This window comes from Poecilia latipinna, unplaced genomic scaffold (assembly GCF_001443285.1).
Source record: "Poecilia latipinna isolate Pla-1442-1.1 unplaced genomic scaffold, P_latipinna-1.0 Scaffold1184, whole genome shotgun sequence".
In the NCBI taxonomy this organism is placed as follows: domain Eukaryota; kingdom Metazoa; phylum Chordata; class Actinopteri; order Cyprinodontiformes; family Poeciliidae; genus Poecilia; species Poecilia latipinna.
In genome coordinates this window covers 19,165-35,715 of record NW_015113800.1, presented here as the reverse complement: position 1 = coordinate 35,715, position 16,551 = coordinate 19,165, and the positions used below count along the sequence as shown (strand labels likewise).

At 42.7% G+C, this 16,551-nt stretch overlaps 4 protein-coding genes across 4 annotated transcripts in view; all 4 read right to left on the bottom strand.

The window, feature by feature from the left end:
- Window positions 1–648: 648 nt before the first annotated feature.
- trappc14 (trafficking protein particle complex subunit 14) lies at window positions 649–8,985 on the bottom strand. Its single transcript, XM_015053508.1, has 13 exons — window positions 8,641–8,985; window positions 6,687–7,018; window positions 6,222–6,317; window positions 5,972–6,101; window positions 5,175–5,261; window positions 4,880–5,000; window positions 4,639–4,786; window positions 4,366–4,448; window positions 3,499–3,650; window positions 3,156–3,292; window positions 2,445–2,523; window positions 1,385–1,499; window positions 649–1,292 (listed from the first exon to the last, which is right to left on the bottom strand). Exons 1-13 carry the CDS (start codon window positions 8,828–8,830, stop codon window positions 1,136–1,138), a joined length of 1,827 nt encoding a protein of 608 aa, XP_014908994.1. The 5' UTR covers window positions 8,831–8,985; the 3' UTR covers window positions 649–1,135.
- A 409-nt stretch (window positions 8,986–9,394) lies between these two features.
- Window positions 9,395–11,460, bottom strand: LOC106960417 (olfactory receptor-like protein OLF4). The gene has a single exon (XM_015053509.1). It carries the CDS (start codon window positions 11,458–11,460, stop codon window positions 10,471–10,473), a length of 990 nt encoding a protein of 329 aa, XP_014908995.1. The 3' UTR covers window positions 9,395–10,470.
- A 1,804-nt stretch (window positions 11,461–13,264) lies between these two features.
- On the bottom strand, window positions 13,265–14,227 carry LOC106960398 (olfactory receptor-like protein OLF4). The gene has a single exon (XM_015053481.1). It carries the CDS (start codon window positions 14,225–14,227, stop codon window positions 13,265–13,267), a length of 963 nt encoding a protein of 320 aa, XP_014908967.1.
- Window positions 14,228–15,939: 1,712 nt separating this feature from the next.
- The window catches only part of LOC106960401 (olfactory receptor-like protein OLF4), a 4,299-nt gene continuing 3,687 nt past the window's right edge, over window positions 15,940–16,551 (bottom strand). Inside the window, exon 2 of the mRNA XM_015053484.1 lies at window positions 15,940–16,551. This exon is cut by the window's right edge and continues 4 nt beyond it. Within this exon, the coding sequence (XP_014908970.1) occupies window positions 15,943–16,551 (609 nt within the window). The 3' untranslated portion in view covers window positions 15,940–15,942.

The window sequence follows — 16,551 nt, the reverse complement described above, 5'->3', positions numbered from 1 at the left end:
TCTTGGTCTTGTCTTGGTCTCGGGTTAGGTGGTCTTGAACACAACACTGGCTGGTTATAAAAACACCTTCATACTTTCAGGCTCCGCCGTGGTGCTGCAGTTCTTATGTTAAACGGTAGGGGGCAGAACAATCAGTGTCTCTGCAGTTAGACTGTTTTGTTTCTCATTAAACCAACACATGAATTATTTTCTTATCTTTGACACAAAACTTGTTCCTACAAGAATAAAGACAGAATATTACCTGAAAAAAGTCGTAAAATTACGAGAAAAAATTTTTAATGTTGATTTTGTCATTTTATCTTTACAACTTTATTCTCATATTTTGTCTTTATTCTCGTAATTTAAAAAACAACATGGCTCTCTTTAATGCTCTGTGTGTCTGACCAATATTTCCATTGTTATTGCCTCGAGTGGCTAACAGTTAGCAACTCGACAGAGGCAGCCATATTAGCTGCCTCTGGTTAAGCATGTTTCTCCGTTCAGCATCATGACTGGATGAAGCCACCATGTTTGTTTCAGCTGCTTCAACGTGTTGAGTCAAGCTGCAGTACCTGCACTGACCACCAGGTAGCGTAAGAGCAGCTGCCTGAGCTGGTGCTCTGATTGGTCGGCTGGTGGTCATCAGGTAAAGATGAGACAGAACCTGCAGAGTTTTAAACATCAGCCTGTATTGTAGAATCACAGCAGGAACTCATCAGTGTCTGGACTGGACCGACCCGGCCCGGACCGGGTCTTTACATTCAGTAACCTGGAGAGGAAGGACAGGCGGTGCTGATTGTAAACAGATGAAGCCGCCTGAACCGTTAAATACTCCAGAAACAATGAGGTAACACTTTAAGAAGCAACTCCGGTTCAGAGCGGGAAATAAAATAAAAGAGCAAGAAGACTTCTGCAGCTTGGTGCTGATCCGAGGGAAACGGGCCTGCCTGTCGGGTTTCCCTCCAAATCAGCAGCAACCTGAGCAGAACCTCCATAATACTCTGTAATGTTCAGGAAATGTTCTGGACCTGTAATGCTGAAAACACTTTAAAACAATAAATATCTGTCAGTCTCTGAGTGGAGGGAATGTTTCCACCATCAGCGCTTCCACTCCTCAGTAGCTTCACATCTGGTGGTTCTGGTCCAGCTGAGCGGCCTAGCTGACCGGGTCCACCACCAGAACCTTGCACTCCCGCTTGGCGATCTTATCCACGGACAGCAGCGTCTTGTCCTGCGGCGGCAGGTAGAGCGGCCGGCCGACCGGGGAGCCAACCGGCGGCGTGATGGCCCGCCGCTCCATGGCGCTGCCCGTCCTGCACACACACACCCACCCACACACACCGGGTTAGAGGGATTACTATGGAGACAGGCCATCTACCTGGTTTTACACCTGGACATGTTTCACCTCATGATGTGCGATCGGGACGGCTGCTGGTGGGAGAAGGACTGCGATCGGCCCAGACTGGCCTGGTGCCGGTCCAGAAGGTCCCGCACAGCGGGGCTGGACGGGCTGTTTTTACCTGGGGACCAGAGAATGGTAAATGGTATTAGTAAACAATAATACACTCAAATCATTTCACACTAGATCCATAGATCTTCACAAATCAGTGGGTCACCTGCTTTGCCCAGAGGCACATCAACATATGACGACTGGTCATCTTGTGACCTTCCAATTCCAAGATGAGTACTCTGACCACTGAGCCACAGTTGCCCCAAATGACCATTGGTCTCTGAGTGGTTGCCATGGAGACAGTTTCAGAGCTTCTCTGGATGCTTCATCATCTATAGAAACATTTAAGTTCCTTCTGTGGCATCAGCAGAACTTTGAAACTGTTTTTGGGCTTCAGCTCCACTTCCTGTTGTTGCTGGTTAATTTGTAGATTCAGAGCCGCAGCCTGGAATCAGGGCGCTAACTGTAGCTGCATTTCCATTACAAATGTACACAAAACTTTGCTGATATTCCACTAATGTTGAAAAAAAAACCCAACAACTTCACAATGCTGGTGTTTCCATTAAATAAGGAATTAAATAAAAATTACACGTTAATAAGTTTGTTCATGCGATATGTCATTTAAAAACATGCTGCGTTATGATCCTCCAAATACTTCCGGCCTTCTTCTTCTTCTTCTTCGTGGGTGGCGCCATTTTCAAAAAGTACAACTACATGGTCAATGGAGATGCAGCTGATGGGAACTACAAACCAACCACTTCTGCCTTCTTTCTCCTACTACTCTCCAATTTGCGTCATTTGCTGTTATTTCAAGTGTCAACTTTTGGTTTTCTCAGTTTTTCCTGATTGTTCTGTTTAGCTGATCAATTTATAGTTTTTGAAAACTCATTTCGAAAACAATTGTACTTAGTTCCACATATGGAAGTGAAACAGATCGGATTTGGGTCGCATTCGCCTGCTGCTACGTCAGAACCAGAACCAGAACCTGCAGCTGGATGGAAGAAGCAGTTCTTACGTGAGAGCGGCCGGGCGTCAGGCGGCGGGTTGGAGACCGAAGCGGTGAACTGAAGCTTCAGCTTCATGTGCTGACTCAGCTGGAAGAGAAGGAAACATCAGAGACAACATAAAGCTGATAGGAGGAAAAACTGGAAACATTTAGTTAACAGAAAAAAAGTTAATTTGTTTTATGAAAGAAAACCTGGAGACAAATCAAATTAATGCATAGAGAATGTTTCATTTTATCGAAGAGCTAAAATAAAACAAAGTGTAGACATTCTGGGTCAAGAAATACAGATTTTATAAACTAAAAAGATACAATTTCCGATGTTTTGGACATAATGTCTCACTTTCTTCTCCTACTACTGTCTGTTTTGCATTGTTTTGCTGTTATTTCTACTTTACAGTCAGTTATTCTCTCTATAGAAGCTACACCTGGTCTGGCCTTCTGATTGGCTGATTCCACTGTCACCCTCTGCTGGTCAGGAGTGACGCTGCAAGTCAACAACTGGATTCTCTGTTGGGTTTCCTTAGATGGAAACTTTTTTTAAACTCATCTGAATAATAAACTGAGTTTAAAGATCTGAATGATGACAAGGATCAACTGGAATGAATCTCTGACTGGATTGAAGAGAGTTTTTGTTTTGCAAAGCGCCTCTGGACGACATCAGTGGTGATAATATCAAACTGATTGTATCTGTGGCTGTAGCAGCGGCGTTGGTCCACCCACCTCGTACAGTCCTGGTTTCAGGATCTGGAAGGACACGCTGAAGGACAGAGTGCTTCCTCTGCGGCAGTGGCCCAGGTTGCTGAGCGGTGTGTGACACACCACGGCAGCCAGCGCCGCGTCCTCGCCCCGACCACGACCTGGACACATCCAGAACCGGGTCAGAACAGAACCACCGCCAGCAGAGAAAACAGAGCAGATTTACAGATAAAGGAGATTTTTCATCTTAATATTTAAATCTTTGTTCAGTTTTGGATTAATTTCTCTGTCTGTGTTGTTCTGTCAGCTAACGGCTTTTCAGAGTCTCTAAACTCCAGTTAGAGAACCAGCATCGGTCCGAACTGACCTTCAGGGGTCCAGACGAGCCGGACGGCCAGGAAGTCCTGCAGGTTGTTGATCAGAACATATTTGACCTTGAAATGCTCTTTGACCTTGACGGAGCTGGGGCAGCTGGCGGTCATGACGAACCGCGGCCGGTCCAGACGGATGCTGGGCAGCCTGGAGGAGAGGCAGGGAGAACGGGGTTACAGCTCCGGTACCAGGCCTGGTTCTGGTCCAAAACCCAACCCAGCAGAACCAGAACCACTCAGAAAGAAAAAAACAGGATGGAGAAACTAGGCAGAGGTAGAAACTGTAAAGAAAATTAAATCGTTTTCTGAGTTTCAGAGGTTTCAGTTCTGCTATTTGAACAGCGATTGGGTCAGAGCAGCACCTGGTGGCCACTCGCAGAACTGCAGGTGGCCTCTCAGTATGTCAGTATAAAAAAAATAAAAAACATAATTCTGGTTGAGAGGAAGGAAAAAAATAAAATATTAGATCAGATCAGTAAAAAGGATTTTAAATATCTGATTTAGCCAACAGAATCTGGTTTGGACCGAGGAGAAAAACATCTGGACCGAGACCTGCTGTCAGGTTACAGATGATCCGATATGGAACTGTCAGTTCAGGAGGGAGACGACAGAAATCACAGCAACCCGGACCAGAACCTCAACAGAACCTCGGCCTGGTCTCCATGCTGTGCCGCATTGATGCAGTGATTCATGCCAAAGGAGCCCAGACCAACTACTGAGGAACAAATCCTCTTTAGAAACATGATGACATGTTTTCATCAGCAGAGATCCAGAATCGTCATAACATCAAACATCACTCATCAGGTCTATCGCTGCGTTTCCATTAACCGTATAAACTGGAACTATAACCTCTCTGGGTTTACCTGTAGTGGGTGTAGATGCAGTTGGTGAACGGCATCTTGGGAGTGGACCACTGCAGAACCGCCACCAAAGGAACCTCGAAACCCTGAAAACACAGAAGAACCCGGGACTGAACGTCTTATCTTGATGATGGAGGCCAGAATCTGTCGCCATGGAGACGGGCCTCCGCATCAGCAGCTGAGTTTGTTCTGGTGCGACTCTTCGTCAGGATGAGAGGAAACATCTCAACGTTTCTCAAACGTTGATCATCAGTAACTTTGGGCTGATTAACCGACCTCGTTAGAGTCGTCCTGCGGGACGTCGTTCAGGTGCAACTGGAACAGGAAGTCGTGCTCCTCCAGGGCGCCAAGCATGCTGGGAAGGCGGCAGGCCCTGCTGTCCACGCGGCAGAAAGACGCCATGCCGACCTCACCGGACTGATGGCTGCAGGAGAGGACAGGAATCAGTGCTGCTGCTGACCCTGGACTCTGATGCTGACCCTTGACCCTGCAGCTGACCCTCGGCCCCGTTACATACCAGACGTTGTCCACCAGCAGCACGGAGCCATCTGGCATCATGGGAAGGTACGAGGCGTTCAGGTTGGGCAGAATCCGGACGTCCCGGATGCTCAGCTCCTCCTGGGAAGATTCGTTCAGGACTGAGAGGAAACCAGTTAGAAACAAGTCAGGACGGATGGAGAACAGATTTTGAGATACATTCAGGTCTGGACTTTGACTAGGCCAATTCAGTTTGGAGTGTCACAATGAAGCACATCGATGTCTGGCTTGGAGCCTTACAGAACAGGGTGTGAACACTTTGGATTCAGCCAAACCTTTCAGGATGGCGACATGTTTCCCAGAAACGGTCATCTGCTTGCAGCGGACGGTGGGAGGCGGCAGGACGGTCAGCGTGGTGCTCACTGCGGACAGAACCGAACAGAACCATCATTATTCTGTTGGTTCTTTCGCCTCATCTGGGTTAGAAACACTGCCACCTGTGACTGAAGCTGGTACTACACCAGGAAACATTATTGTATGCAAAAAGGGCAGTAGAAAATGTTTACGTATAGCACGACAGGAAATACCTTATGAACTAACTGTTGAGCATCAAGCCCGACATCCTGCAGCTTTAGCATTAGCTTCCGCTAAAGACCATGTTGGTGTAGCGCTTTAACGTTAGCTTCTACTAAATCCTGTGTTGGCGCAGCCTATATTGTTACCACAACTAATGTTTATGATTAGTTCTTTAGGGTTAGCTCAGCCAGCTTCTTAGCTAGTGGTGCACAGCACTGACCCCTCTTCCTGTCTCTAAATGGCTGCAAGTGGTTCTGGGTCATCAGAAGAGTTCTGTTGAAACTATAAAGTGAAGCAGGAACCTTCAGACCGTTTGGACCAATTAGAGAGTCGGAACCACAGCAGGAGAAGTGATCTTCTCGGCTCTGGTTCTCGCTGGTTAACATGAAACCTTCAAACTGCTGGCACTTTCATCAGAACCGAAACTGGGGTGGATCCAGACTTTATCCCAGAACTCCTCACCAGGCAGGACAGACGGGTTTTTATCACAGTGGGTGGGGGTGGAGGGGGTTTACAAGTCCAGACAGGTGCAGCAAAACACAGGTGTGTGTCGTACCCTGAGCCTTGAAGGTGTTCAGGTCGTGTCTGAAGGTGTGTGTGGGTTCTCGCTGCTGCAGCACACTCAGGTATCCCAGCTCCTGCACCTCCACCTTCTCTGCTTCCTTCTTCCACACCGTCACCATGACCTGCAGCAGAACGTCTGCATCAGTCCAACACACATCACACAAAGCTGCTTCTCACCAAACACAGAACAAACCAGACAAAGGCCGGAACAGGAAGCTCCACCTGCAGACGGAGCTGCTCACCTTGACCTTCAGTGTGTTGACTGGAAGTTTGTCCAGAGAGACGGTGAGAGGGAAGATCACTTCGTCCGTCAGAACAACCGGTTCATCCAGAGGGGACTGAGGAGGACAAGTTCAGAACCGATGAAGACGGTGCATTAAAACCTGAACCAACCAAACACTTTGAGCAACCTGTTGCCCTCCCCGCCTGTGGGGGCGCTGCACCAAAAAACACTGAAAAAAACTACACTGAGCGCAACTTCCTTCTTCACAAAATGGAGGTGTCACATTTTAGCGGTTGGAGGATTTCCCTTTAGTCTTTGGCTAAAAACCACAAGCCATTTCTCCTGCCTGCGCTAGGCTAAAGTATTAGCTTTGGTTTAATTTACCCAGAATGCTCTGCACTGGCTTTCTCTGTGTAAAAGGAAACTATAGATAAGTGGATGGTGGATCAGGACTTTTCCACATGTGTTGTAAACATTCCTGCACCTGAAGCGGAGCCCTGCGGAACTCCCTGGAGGCCGTCCCGGAGGAGTTGTGGATGAGCAGCGGCTTGCAGTCCCTGAAGCTCCGACAACGGGAGTCCACCCTGCTGCCCAGCGCTGCGATGGCCGCCTCCGCCGCTGCCATGTAGTCGTCCTCGCCGTCCTCGTTGGCCTCATCGCCGCTGCTCTGGTAGTCCTGGTGGTGGTTGCCACGGTGACGGCTGTTCTCACCCGGACTCACGCTGGCCACGGCGCACAGAGAGCCGGCCAGCTCCCGCCACGCTCGGCTGCTGGGCGATTCTGTGCCGAAACCGGCCACTGTGACGTCAGCGCCCCCTGCAGGGAGAGGAAAGTCATGAGCTTCATCACATCGTCCAGAGGAGTGTTTCAATTGGCTGAGAAAGTTTAAGGTAGAGCCAGGACTTTAACTCGTTACATTAATTAATTACATCAATTTTAAATGTTATTAGAGATTAAACTATTGATCTTTGAGAGGCTGAACTAAGCCTAAGCCTGATTTATAGACCAGTAATACATTTTATTGGTCTATAAATGTCCCAGAAGTTACTGCGATATAATATTGTTGTTTTGAGACCATTTTCAAGTAATGGCCATTCTCAAATATCAATAGTTTCATTTCTAATGAACATTTAACAGTGGCACTGGATGACATTTTAAATATTCCAAATAAATAAAAACACAAGAAGCAACAAAATATTAATAATGAAGAATCTGTAAGCAAAATTATCCTTCAAAAGAAGGATGTAGTTGAGACCAAAGCAGCAGACTGAAGAGTTTAGTTTTTGGTAGGAAGAGGAAAACAAGATCATACAAATAGAAATGACTGAATTTGTTTTAATTTATCAATTAATTTATTGGTTACTGCGACAGGCCTAGCCATTGCCGTTCAGACTGCAGTCACTTTGAAAACTATCGGATTCGATTTAGTTCCACAGATCGGATTTTACTGAGCCGTTCAGACCGCTGTGAGAAAGTGGGATATGGGCCCTATGTGGGATACGGGCCCTATGTGGGATACGGGCCCCATGTGGGATACGGGCCCTATGTGGGAGTGGGCCCCATGTGGGATACGGGCCCCATTTGGCTGGAAAACATGATCCTGCCCCTTTAAAATAATAATGAAAAAAGCAGCAGACAGGTGAGCTCTACAGATACTCTGAAGCCTCTCCATGCACCAAAAGAGAAGCAGATCCTGAAAGATCGTCACAATCAGCAGCTGGAGCATCCAGAACCTCCGGCTGAGAGCTGCAGCCAAGCAGGTCCAAAACGGCTCAGCAGCCGTGGTACCACCGCGGCAGAGCTTGGTCAGCAGGACAAACAGAGACGCCACGTCTGTCCAGGACAGAGACGTCCAGCATCGTCTCAGGAAGTCCAGAACCAGAACCCGGAGAGAAATGAGCTTTACTGAATCAAAAACTAATGTTTATGGCTCTGATGTCATATTTTCGTTTTCTGACACTGGATTCTGGGTCAGAATCACCAGAACTATCAGAACCAGGCAGATGAAATGAATTAGTTTCACTTCCTGATTCAGAGTTTCTGAAATTAATTAGTAATGTTTAGTGAGACTGTAGTTTCTGGAGACTCTGCTGCAGGCTCCGTTCAGCTCAGACCCAGTTCGGGCTCTGGTTCCGGTTCTGATGAATGACAGAGCTTTGATGACGGCGGTGTGTTAGTGTTTCAATGACCAGACGAACACGGAAATGATGCTTCCTCCATGTTGTTCTGCCTGGTCCTGCAGCAACAGCCCCAGGGAGGTTCGGTCCGGGGACAGAACCGGTCCAGCGCTGAATATTAACCCCAAAACCAGGAAGACCGAGGCGTCCGAACGAGGCAGAGGCCCGGTGAGACCCAGGATAACCGGGTCAGATCCGGACCGGGTCCTCCGGCTCCCCGCCACCCTGCCACCCGGCATCCCTCCCTGCCGCCCGCCTTACCGGGGGCCTCGCTCGGTGTCGCCGCGGCGTCCCGGCAGCGTAGCACCAGCAGGAAGCGGACCGTCTCGCCCAGGTAGAGGTGGCTCCGGCGGGGCAGACTGCGGTACCGGGCCGGGTCCGACAGGTCTGTGATGGGTACCGCCGGGAAATACATGAAGTACTCGCACTGCGACTCCATCATCTGCACCATGGCGACGACCGGAGGAGGCTGAGCGGACCAGGACCAGGAGTCAACGGACCCCTACCAGAACAATCAAACACGACGACTTCCTGGTTCTTTCAAAACAAGAGCTCAGTCAGCGGATGGAAAACTCAACTGCGCCCCACAGTGGCGATTTCAACAAATTACAACTGCCTGCCTGTTTTTACTGCTAAAAGTAATCCACTATATTAGAGGAGAAAAAGTTTTTACTCCCTTATAGATTTTTACATTTTCTGATTTCTAGTTCTGGATATAATAAACATAACAAAATGTAAAATATAATATAACAAAAATTGTTTTTGTGCGAATTGGATTTTCACTACAGAATGAAGCTGAGATACCAGAAATACTTTTTTAGATATATTTTTCTTATTATTAGGTTGGAATCTATGTTGTTTTTTTAATATTATTTTCCACAAATCTCAACATTTCATAGAAGAAAATTTATCAATCTGCTGTTTTTGTCATTTTAAATTCAAAATAGTACAAGTGAAATAAAATTGTGGTTTGTTTGAAAAAATAGTAACACATTTCCTACAGTTATTTAAAAAATAATAATTTGTCTTTTTTTATACAGATTATCTAAATTTCAACTTTAAATAAGTTTTTTGTTGCTGGACTCAGCTACAACTTCCATGAAGACAGAAACCGGTACAACAAAAGGTTAACTAAAAAGGGCTGTTGTCACTAAATGTTATTTCTCTTTTGAATGTAAATGTTTTAATTGAGGAGTGTTTTACTATTTTCTTTATGATGGTCCAGAACTTTTTTTGTTTGTTTTTGTTGTGGATGTTTTGTTCTGTGCTTCTGTGAGTCTTGAATTCTCTTCTAAATGAAATTATTTATGTCAATGGGATTTTCCTGGTGAAACAAATGTTAGCTGTCAGACTCCTTTTATTTGATCATACTAGTAAAAATGTGACAATGTTGTAGGGATACACATTTGTGATCTTCAGTATTTGAGTTGTTCAGCTTCATATTTTTTTTAATATAAAACATTTTAGCTTATGAAGACCGAAACCAACAGACAAACTTAAGAGCTCATGGTGTTTTAATTAACAAGAACTGTCTTGTATTTATTTCTTATAAAGGAGTATTCAAATTACATTTTACTGTGCAATAATGAAGCCACAGAATGTAAATTGTCATCAAATCAAATCCATTATGTATAGAGTCAGATTACACCAATGTGGAAAGATGTTCAGTTGTATTTAATTTTAGAAGTACCCCGTTAATGCAGAGAAAGTTATAGTTTATCAGTGTATTAACTATATTCTGCCACAACCTGACCTTTAAGACCTTCCTCATCTTGATGTGGTCCAAAATGAAAATTAGTTTGGCTCCTCTGATTTAGATGATCAGCCAAAACATGGAGTCCAATTACATAATAATTGGACTCCATGTCCAATTATTACCAGCACGTAATCAGCAACATATCCCTTAATCTGATCACCGGATTAAAAAAAAAACAAAAAAGCTTTTTAGTCTTTCAGCTGTCAGTCATTATGTTCAGTACAAAGTAAGGCACAAACACATCACAGGTGAAAAAAAAAATTATGTCTCACATTTACAAAATTTGTTTTACCCAAGTTAAATGAATTTCAGAATAAAACCAGAAATAACAGCCATCAAGTGACATGCACTCTTTGTTTTTTCTTATTCGTAATTACAGGGAATGAAACTGAGCCTCTCCACTGACAGCTGAGATTGAGTATGAGGATCGGCCTGATTGTTTTGTCTCTCAGACCGTAAATGAGGCAGTTTAGACATTTAGGAAGAATACTTACAGAAACATAAAGAAAAATCTGGAGACGCACAGCAAGAACTCTGTCTAGACTTTTGGAGACGGCTGTAATCAATGAATTGTGTATTGTTGACGACACTGTGAGGCCCATTTGCAGCAGATGCAGCAGCAGAGTCCTTTTGGCTTTGCTGGCTGATTCTTTGTCTGTGGCAGCAGAACGAGCTGCTACAATGATGCCAGTGTAGCAGAAAATGACCGTTACACCCCCGAGCACAAACAGGAAGTAGGTCGAGACTTTGTCGTAAAGGTCAGATGCTGGATCAGTAAACATACTCTCTTTGCCACAAAAGTCTGTCATCTGCATGTGCTGCTGTTCTTCTGATAAAAACTTGAACATTATAATTGTTTGAATCATTACATTTAGTGAAGTGATAGTCCAAACGACCCAAATAACCAACGTGGTGTTTCTGGTGGTGACGATGACATTGTGTCTGAGAGGATAGCACACAGCTATGTATCTCTCTACACACATAATCACCAGAGTTAATGAAGAGATTCTATGAGAAAGAGAATACAAAGCTCCCACAGTGGCACAGACTGGATACAACAGTGATACTCTACAGATAGACAGAAGAAACAGCGACTGACTCTTTGCCATCTGCAGTGTGTCTGCAAGCAGAAGGTTGAACAGAAGAATGTAGCGAGCCGTCTCTCGAAACACGTCTTTACTTCTCAGGGTGTATAAAGTAGTTAGATTAATGAAGAGAAACACAGAGCAGGGCAGTGTTGTCACAACAGAAAACAATACTATCCCCAGGAGCCCCTCACGCTGCAGCTCAACAGTGTTGTTCCTTTGAGTTTGATTAGTGAGCATTTTCACCAATATTTAAAAACATATGAAGTCAAATTCCCCCCAAAATACAAAAATAAAACTAAAATCCAAAGATAAAACTATTGCTTTAACAACAACATCAACTCATCGGTTTTGGATTGTGATTCAAACTCCACCATCATACCTTCTGTCCAACAAGTCAACTTCAGAGCTGCACTATTTATGTCATCGTCAGAGACCTGCCTTTCAGAGATTTGTTGGGAAATGGTTATGATGAAAACGTGGACGTGAAAGGCAGAACCTTTGAACCGACGGGCCGTTTTGGATGTGACAAAACATTTTCAGAAACCAAGCCGAAGGAAGGAGTAAAGTTTGCCTTCTTTTTGTAGCTTTTAGGAATTCAGTACCATTTTTAAAATGAGAGTATATAGAGACAAAGAACTAATCTACGTCGTATTCGCAAAGGAAAAACAGAATTTATTTAACGAACTAATACAAATTAATTATACAGAAATGAAAGGAAAACTTATTGAACTGAGGTCCATCCAGGAAAAGAATAAAAAAATATCATCCAAGTTAATCTCAAATAACTCCACCAACAAGGTTATACTGATATTAAACCACAGGTTTATTAAAGCTGCTCTACTCTTTGATTGACATTATTGCAGACTAGAAATTTTATGTAGTCGGTTGTTTGTAGGTGTAAAATATACACAGTCTACTCAGCTTTATTTTGTACAACTTGTACAGACAACATTAGAGAACTGTTTCATTCAAATCTAAATAAATACTGTGATTACAAACAACTCCTCATGATATATAAGCAAAGTAAATATTAAGTAAATGTATACTTAATATAAAAAAGCGTGTTTTCCTAGTCATTATTTTTTAATGAATTAATTAAATTTTTATACTTTTTGATATTTTGTAAACATATTATATATAACATATAACATGTTACATATTTTAGTCTTATATTTTAACTCTGTTCTTCACTACGTTTTTATTTCAGGCTCTTTTGTGTTTTATGTTTTTGTATTCAAATGGGGTGCAGAGTTTTCTTTGAAGCGGGTCTGGTGGTGCAAAGTTCACGTCTGTTTTGGTCAAATTAGTCCTCCAACCATAATAGCTGGTCATCCCAGATTGGTCCCATATCATTAACCAACTACTGTGTTGATTTGAATGGGTAGCGTTTGATAAAATAGAGATGACATACCGTAAAAAGATATTTCGCATCGTTTTTGTTTGTCAGTTAAGTTGCTAAGCTACAATCGTAAGATGCACTGAAGTTCACAGTCTCTCAGCTTGCTGCACATTGACCAGACCCTGACCACAGAGAAGAGCCACCCACTCATTTGAATATAGGAATAGAAAATAGAGCTTGAAATAAAAAGGTTATAAAATGAAACACAAGTATTAAATGAACAATAAAAAATACCTAAATAAATCCCAAGATAAATTTTATAATAAATAAAACTGATCAATGAAATAAGCTCCCCTTTAAATCTCCTGTGGTCTTAGTGCGATGCTCAAGAGCAGCGCGGCAGATGTCACAGTTGGCCAGAGGGGAAGTGAAGAGGTTTCCCATCAGACCGTCAGTTCCCAAAACCACACAAAAACAAAAAAAAATTCTCAAATCTAATATGCCACAATAACTTTACATTGACTTGTATTGCGAAACATTATGGAGAAACCAACAGCAACACTGTGCGCAACAAATTTATTTTACCTTCTTAATTATCTCAGTCAAAATCAACTGAGATTTTCACTCATTCATCTGTGAAAGTTAAATACACATCTATTCTGATTTTTTTTTTGTAGTTCAAATAAGATTAAATCTGTTGCTTTACATGAACTTTGAAATTAAAGCAGAGCTCATCCACTGACAGGTGAGATTCAACATAAGAACAGGTCTGATTGTCTGGTCTCTGAGGCCGTATATGAGGGAGCTCAGGCATTTAGGAAGGACAATATCACAAACATAAAGGATAATCTGCATGTTCACAGATTGCACCCTGTCTAGATTATTTGAGATAACTATGAGCAGTGAATTGTGTATCGTTGAGGACAGTGTGAGGCCCAGCTGCAGCAGATGCAGCAGCAGAGTCCTTCGCGCCTTGTTGGCTGAAGCTTTGTCTGTGGAGGCAGAACGAGCTGCTACAACGATACCAGCATAGGAGAAAACAACGGTTATACCACCTAGCACAAACAGAAAATAAGTGAAAGTTTTGTTAAAAATAACAGAAGCTGGATCAACAAACACATTCTCTAGTCCACAGAAATCTTGCATCTGGACGGTGCTTACATTGTGTAAAAACAGTTTTAAAGCTAGAGTCAATTGCATCATGTCTTTGAGTGAACTGAAACACCAGATGATACAAATAACCACTCCTGTGTTTTTTGTGGTGATTAACACACTGTGCTTGAATGGAAAGCACACAGCTATGTATCTCTCCAGACACATAACCACCAGTGTGATAACAGAAACGCTATGTGTCAGATTGTTGAGAATAGTCAAGACCACACATACAGAATACAGCAGTGTTACTCTAGAGGAAGACAGTAAAAACATTGATTGACTGTGTGCCAGCTGGATGGTGTCTGAAAACAGAAGGTTAAACAGCAGAATATAACGAGAAGTCTCTCGAAACACCTCTTTACTCCTCAAGGTGTACAACATTGTCACATTGATGAAAAGAAACACACAGCATGGCAAAGTCGTCACAGTGGAAGAAAATGCCACCCCTAGGATTCCCTGACGCTGTACATCTAACGTGGTATTTAGCTGAGTGTGATTAGTGGAGGACATGTTTACCAAATTAAACATTAATTTCAATTAGAACAAAAATGTAAATGAAAACATTTGTTGTACACAAAAAAGTATTTTATAGTTACAGTCTAGATTGTAGTGAAGTCCATATCTTTAAAACAAACAGTAGACCTCCTTTGCAAACTCTTACCCGGGGTGAGTCTGCATAATTTGCCTTTCTTCAACTTATATTTATCTGATCAGAGACAAATTATCTTAGAGTCGTGTGTGATATGTAATTGGCTGATGGTGTTGGAACACCTGCCCCTTTTGTCTTTATGTCCTGCATACCGATTTGTAAACTATAGTGTCTTGTAAAGGTCTGGCCTGTTAGATTAAATCATTTCGAAATTGATCAAAATGATATAAATATGGTAAAACGTTCTGCTGTTAGATAATCATGCTTTGTCCTGTGTGTTTTTAGCGGGACACATATTTAAGGTCTAACCTTCAATATCTGCCATGTTTAATTTGGTGCAGATCAGTTGATTTATATGGAAATTAGGGCCACACCTGTTGCTATGAGGTGATGTCTGAATTTCCCACACTACGACAGTGATGGATCCTCTTGGAGGGAGCTACAACTGTGTACCAACTTTCAAAAGTCTCTGTTAAATGGGTTGGCCTGAGTGAGTTTTAGTGTTTAGCCATTTGGCCATAGACATTTTTTATTCCATTGGAGTCCAAATGTGTCACTTGGGGCTGAATTTTGTTTTATGTTTGGTGAGTGTGAGTATGTTTATACCCCTAAATGTTCAGTGCATTTAACAGAAGAGTAAGGTCTTCCATTATAATAGGGGTAATTGGCTGGTTTTACGTAATTAAGGCAATTTTACACTAGACTGCCTTTAACTGGTTCAGTCCCGGTCCGCCCCAGCCAGATTCATTTTCCATTAGCAGATCTGGTGTTGCTCTGTCTGGCTAATCTCACATTTTTGTACTTCTGGGGTAGCACTAGCCGCACCGAGCCAGTTACGACACCGAAGAGATTTGATCGACAGCTGACCACACTTGTTGACTGGATTGTGATTTACGTCACTTAAGGGCCTTTAGTGCATTTCAGGTACAAATTGTGCGGTGATACAGGAGAACTAATGCTGTAATAACTTACAAAATAAAAAAAATTTTTTTTTCTCTACTTAGAAATTCCATCGAAAGAATTTAGTCAAGCTCTGACATCCACTAGAATCCTGGTAAATATTAAAATATCTAACAGAGATATAAGGAGGATTTTTGATATTTAAAGAGTTAAAGTGTGGTACAATGAATATGTTATTTATGAAAGTTAAACCAAATAAATAGACTTCTACAATTTTTTGCACTGCTTTTCTTTATCTCATTGCTTTCTGCTCAAACAGGCTTACATTTTCACCTCATATTAATGTTTTTAATACATTGCAGTTTTCCCTCACAATTTTTTGTAGCATTTTTACTTGGTTATTGTATGAATTTATTCTACTCTCAGATTGAGATTAATCAATCTAATTAGTAGAATGACAACCTGACAGAAAATTATCCTTATGTCAGTTTTAGCTCTATACAAAACACCATCATTCAAATTCCTGCCTTGACATAACAAATTGTATTTATTTTGTAGCTATTAGATTGCAGTAGGAGTCATAAAATCAATCCTTTAGCCAAGGGTTTCTCTTTAAAATTGTGATGATTAAAATGTGGAAGTAAAAAAATAAACTTTTAGAAGGAAATTGCATCCGTCAGGTTACATGTGTTCTGATTTTATTTCTAGCTTGGACGTTGGAAATGAAAGCTGAGCTTCTCCACTGACAGGTGAGATTCAACATAAGAACAGGTCTGATTGTCTGGTCTCTGAGGCCGTATATGAGGGAGCTCAGGCATTTAGGAAGGACAATAACACAAACATAAAGAGCAATCTGCATGTTCACAGATTGCACCCTGTCTAGATTATTTGAGATAACTATGAGCAGTGAATTGTGTATCGTTGAGGACAGTGTGAGGCCCAGCTGCAGCAGATGCAGCAGCAGAGTCCTTCGCACCTTGTTGGCTGAAGCTTTGTCTGTGGAGGCAGAACGAGCTGCTACAACGATACCAGTATAGGAGAAAACAACAGCTACACCCCCTAATACACACAGAAAATAGGTGAACGCTTTGTTAAAAATGTCGGAGGCTGGATCAGAAAACACACTGTCTTTACCACAGAAGTCTACCATTTGCATTTCCTTTACATTGTCAAAAGAAACTTTGAAAATTAGACTTAGTGCGACAATGACCCTAAGAGAACTGAAACACCAAATGACCAAAATAACCACTCCTGTGTTTTTTGTGGTGATCAACACACTGTGCTT

Excerpts from the sequence above, each read along its gene's own strand:
- trappc14 (XM_015053508.1), bottom strand. The coding sequence starts at position 8,830 with ATGGTGCAGATGATGGAGTCGCAGTGCGAGTACTTCATGTATTTCCCG. Across the intron at positions 2,524-3,155 it reads TGAAACCAGGACTGTACGAG|CTGAGTCAGCACATGAAGCT; the intron begins GTGGGTGGACCA and ends CTTCTCTTCCAG. Across the intron at positions 1,500-2,444 it reads TGACGCCCGGCCGCTCTCAC|GTAAAAACAGCCCGTCCAGC; the intron begins GTAAGAACTGCT and ends TCTGGTCCCCAG.
- LOC106960417 (XM_015053509.1), bottom strand. The coding sequence starts at position 11,460 with ATGCTCACTAATCAAACTCAAAGGAACAACACTGTTGAGCTGCAGCGT.
- LOC106960398 (XM_015053481.1), bottom strand. The coding sequence starts at position 14,227 with ATGTCCTCCACTAATCACACTCAGCTAAATACCACGTTAGATGTACAG.